Source organism: Sinocyclocheilus anshuiensis, unplaced genomic scaffold (genome assembly GCF_001515605.1).
Source record: "Sinocyclocheilus anshuiensis isolate Anshui unplaced genomic scaffold, SAMN03320099.WGS_v1.1 scaffold160, whole genome shotgun sequence".
NCBI classification, from domain to species: domain Eukaryota; kingdom Metazoa; phylum Chordata; class Actinopteri; order Cypriniformes; family Cyprinidae; genus Sinocyclocheilus; species Sinocyclocheilus anshuiensis.
The window spans coordinates 1,317,963-1,322,691 of record NW_015554119.1 but is presented as its reverse complement, the minus strand read 5'-3'; the positions used below and the strand labels follow the sequence as shown (position 1 = coordinate 1,322,691).

The 4,729-nt window shown below is 37.1% G+C and overlaps 1 protein-coding gene across 1 annotated transcript in view; it reads right to left on the bottom strand.

Moving 5' to 3' along the window:
* Positions 1-2,000: 2,000 nt before the first annotated feature.
* The window catches only part of LOC107669944 (E3 ubiquitin-protein ligase TRIM39-like), a gene marked incomplete at its 5' end in the record, with an annotated part of 6,231 nt that continues 3,502 nt past the window's right edge, over positions 2,001-4,729 (bottom strand). The window contains 2 exons of the mRNA XM_016462379.1: positions 2,001-2,925; positions 3,453-3,491. Coding sequence (XP_016317865.1) covers positions 2,387-2,925; positions 3,453-3,491 — 578 coding nt within the window. The remainder of the gene's footprint in view (positions 2,926-3,452; positions 3,492-4,729) is intronic.

The following is a 4,729-nucleotide window of genomic DNA, read 5'->3' as shown; positions in this document are numbered from 1 at the left end:
TATTATCTGTCTTGTCTTGTCACTGTAATCTATTTGTGCTGTGGAAGCTTCTGTCATCAAAACAAATTCCTCGTATGTGTAAACATACCTGGCAATAAAGCTCTTTCTGATTCTGATTCTGATTTAAGTGTAGTTTAAGAGTACAAATTGCCTGTTTTACTTCAAGAGGTCCTGAAACAAAAATATGAGGAAAATGAAAAACATGACAGAGCATAAACAATCTTTTAAAACCCCTTTTAAAAACATCAATCTGTAGTCATTAGTTCAAAACAATTCTCATGACTCTTCCCTTAGACACAGCTGACCCTGTTTAAAGAAATATGAAAATTGTGCCTTAGTTTGTCCCAGGAGACACTAATCCTCAGCGGACAAAACATTTCTCCTGCTGTCTCTGTTAAAACCATCTGAACTAAACATTGTAACCACTCAATCCATCATGTTAAATACAGCACACACTCAACCCATCTATGTGTGAAAATGCAAACCGTGCATTAAAATATCGATCCAATTAGGGATACAGGCATCACTGATCATAATTAGTTTTAAAGATTTGAAGAAACCTCAAATTGGAAAAAAATTATTTTCCATACACATCAGTCACAAAGAACAACTTCTAGCTAAGTTAGCTAGAAAATAAATAGTCACTAAAGAAATGTACATAACTTTCATCAAATACATTTGATTAATTTTCATGCTTTCTGTTTTATGAAGCCACAATTTAAAAATGTTGTGATATTTTCAGGTTTTCCATGACTATGGATGTGACTATCTCTGTGCGTTCTATTTTGAAACTACAGTATATAATGCCACCTAGTGAACATTAGCTGTAAGTGTGTAATTTGTGCACCAATAGTGTCACGGAATAGCATAAATAATAATAACTGGATTTCTATCATTTCTTTTTCACAATCCAAAGACATGCAGCATAGGTTAATTTGAGAAACTAAATTGTCTATAGGTGTGAGTATGAATGTGTGTGTCAGTATGTGTTTGTCCTGTGATACACTGGATTATTTTAATCCTGCATTTCATATTAGTGATGAAAATTCATTTATTGCAATTGACAGGTGTGATGATCAGTGGGCTTGAGTTTTTACCTCCATCATTAAAGCATGGGCTAAAAAAATGGATAGAGTTTGTCAGCGAAACACTGGCCAGTGTAAGAGTAGATATGAGAGCTTGTGGTCTTGTTTCATGATTTTCAGCTGCAGTGCAGCAGTTTTGTGTTCAGTCTGCAGGTCAATTACTTCCTGTTTCTTTAGTCTTTTTGTCCTGTGACAGCTAAAGTAGTGGAGCATTTGACATGCTTGAACATAGCTCTGTTTAGAGTATCAGATGGGTCCACAAGGATCTTTGAATGGCTCAGTAAATATTCTGTTGTTTAGGCGTCCATATTGTTGCTGATCAAGTTAGTTTCACTTTCTCTGAATCTCACTGAACTCCAGTGATGTCAGAGCTCCTCCTGTATTTACACATTTAAATTTGTCTCTGTATTCGGTGTGTTTGGATTCATGTGTGTCTGTTTGTATTGAGCCCGATGTTTCCATCATTAAAGTGTTTGTGTATATAGCCTATGTAGTGAACCAAAGAAGACATATTTGTATACATTTCTAAACGTCTTTTGTGATCCACAGAAAAAAGTCACTTAGGTTTGGAACAATGATGAGTAAATGATGACAGAATGCTACTCTTCCTTTAAAACATCTTTTAAAACTTTTTCAACTTTTCAAACATGAGGTAGCCTAGTTGAGGTTTGGTCCGTCTTTGTGAGAATGATTCTTCTGTTCATCGTTTGGGAGAAAATAGTTTGACATATTTGAACTGTTAGTATGTAGGAGCTCAAACTAGGAATGACACACCCGTAAACCATCAGGACCTTCCAGAGTCTAAAACAGCAAGCATCTAGACAAAATATCTTGCTTTATTTGAAATGCAAAAACACACAACACACAAACAACACAAGTCAGGATTATTTTACCATGACTCTACAAGTCTACAGATATTCTCTGGGCTCCTCAGTGGATTTGACACTTCAAACTAAAACTGTGATTTGGTATTTTTAGGTACCTTGAAGTAGTGTGGTATATTCCATGAATATGGACATCATACAGTTTTATGATATATCAAGGTAATTTTATCAAATGTAGAACATTTTGTGCAACAAAATAATTTATTGAATATTCTAAAACAAATATTTTTTGTACCTAAACATGTAATTATAGTAGATTTTAAAAACAAATTATATAAACAATTCATCTTTTGAATGGCAGCACACACCATACATACCAGACCCCATACCATACATATTTAATGTATTTAGGTTTTTAATTATAAAAATAATTATTTTCATCTAGTATTTTATATAAGGGGTGTAAATTCATTTATTTTAACTGACAGGTGTGATGATCAGTGGGCTTGAGTTCTGACCACCATTATTGGAGCCTGGGCTAAAATATGGATAGAGTTTGTCTGTGAAAGACTGGCCAGTGAAAGAGTAGATATGAGAGCCTGACTCCACATCATAAAAGGAGACCAGACCCTCTTCATAATCCACAAACACACCGAGCTGCTGACTTGTCACACTCAGATGCAGGGAAATGGAGGGTTCATCACAGGCCCAATATTCATTCCCATTCCTCAGAACCACAGTCCAGTATCCATCACTGGGACTCAGTGTGATCTTACCCTTCCTGTCAGTGGATTCTCTGGCCACTCCTAAAGTCCATTCAGTCTTTCCCTTCACCTGCACCTCAAAATAAAATCTCCCTGAGGAGAATCCCTCCTTTCCCATGACACAAGGACATGTATTAAATCTCTCTGGTTTGTCTGGTAGTTTCTGCTCAGTGTCTTCATATCTCACTTGTTTTCCATCATCAGACAGGATGAGTTTAGGATGAGCTGTACCAGGATCCAGAGTCACATCCACTGAGAAAACAGAGAATATTAATCACAACTTCACAACACAAAGATTTTGTGATGACTGATTGATTAATTAATTGTTTTTAATTTAACGCCATGCGAGCTACCATGACTATATTCATGATGAGAAAAAAAGAGAGAGATAAAACAAAGAAATAAAGGTAAAAAAACTTATAAGAGGTTTTTAAAGTTTATCTTTGATAAAAAAAAAAAAAAATCAATCTAAATCTGGTCTCACTTCATTACGTTTTTCTCCCCAAAAGAATCAACTGAAAAATAAAGAGTCCTAGAGGGGCAATAAAGTAGAATTTTCACCCATTAACAAAAAGGTATAGGTTAGTCTGGAGTGACCTTTTCGACAGCAAATGTGGATAATATGGTCACAGTGATTTTCAAAATGGACACAACGTTTTGATATTTTGTGATGATGTTTTAATATTTAATTCAGTTTTTAATCATATTGTAGTGCACTAATAAAGCTGTGAGTAGGCTATATGAATGTAAACTGGTGTAGCACAGACAGCACACTGTACCTGCATTCTGCTGCTTCCACTGCTGGTTCCACTTCAGGTCTGTAGGAACACATGACAATAAAACATCATGAGATTTTTGAGATGTTTTATGTGTGGAATTATAGACAAGCTTTATGTTCTCTTGCATGGACAGTTACTCCTAATGGATGTGGTTCATCCTTCATGGTTGTATGCTAACATTACCCTGGATACTGTGGCTCTCGATACATCACAGAGACTTGCTATTCTAGTCACACAGGACATGCACCAACAATTGGTCCTCTTTTGAAATGTCTCCGTTTATGTTGAGTGGATTGCAATATTTTATGTGCAGTTGTGCTACTGCTCTGATAATTCAACTTTCTGCTCTCGTATATCACTGCTAAAGCCCAAGTAATGTTCCACGCAACTTCCAAAATATACTCAAACACTGATGGCCATGTACCACCTAGTGGCCTCGTAGTGTCTCAACATTCACCTTGCACCTGTGAGGTTGTACGCTGACACAAAAACTGGGCTGCATGCGGACCATCCGCAGAACATCCTGACTTCCGAAGTATACTTTCAAATTTATGTCAGTATTTTAATGAAAATTTGATTTCTTGTGTCATGACCCATTTAAAGGGTTCATATGATGCGATTTAAATTTGTCCTTTCTCTTTGGAGTGTTACAAGCTCTTGATGCATAAAGAAGATCTGTAAAGTTGCAAAGACTAAAGTCTCAAATCCAAAGAGATATTCTTTATAAAAGTTAAGAGTCAGCCACACCTACCTAAAACGGCTCGTTCTAACACGCCCCCACATGTCTACATCACTATGTGGGAAGATTTGCATAACGCCGCCCAAATGTTCACGCAGAAGAAAGAAGGCGTAACTTTTATTCTCGCTGTAGTATTGTTGTTGCCGTTGATGTCGTGAAGGCACTGTGTGATTCGTTGTGAAAGCGAAACTACTTTGTTTGGCCTTCCAAAAGAGGACGATATCGCTTCGTCATGCCTGGAGCTGATCCGTGCTGGTTGCTGAGGAAATACAACAACTTTGCGCTGTGGATCGCCGGATCGGCTTTCACCGTGGAAGAAGCGGAGTCCAGCCCGGGGTCGTCACATGTGATCGACGCTGTGTTTCGTTGTGAAAGCGAAACTACTTTGTTTGGTCTTCCAAAAACGACTAGAAATCAGTGGTTAAGTTGTATTTACAACACTGTTCCAGAAGAGTTTAACCCAAATATTCAGGTGTGTGCATATTTTTTGGGCAGTGTAGAGTAGCACTTGTTTGTCATTTCTCCGATCACAAATGCA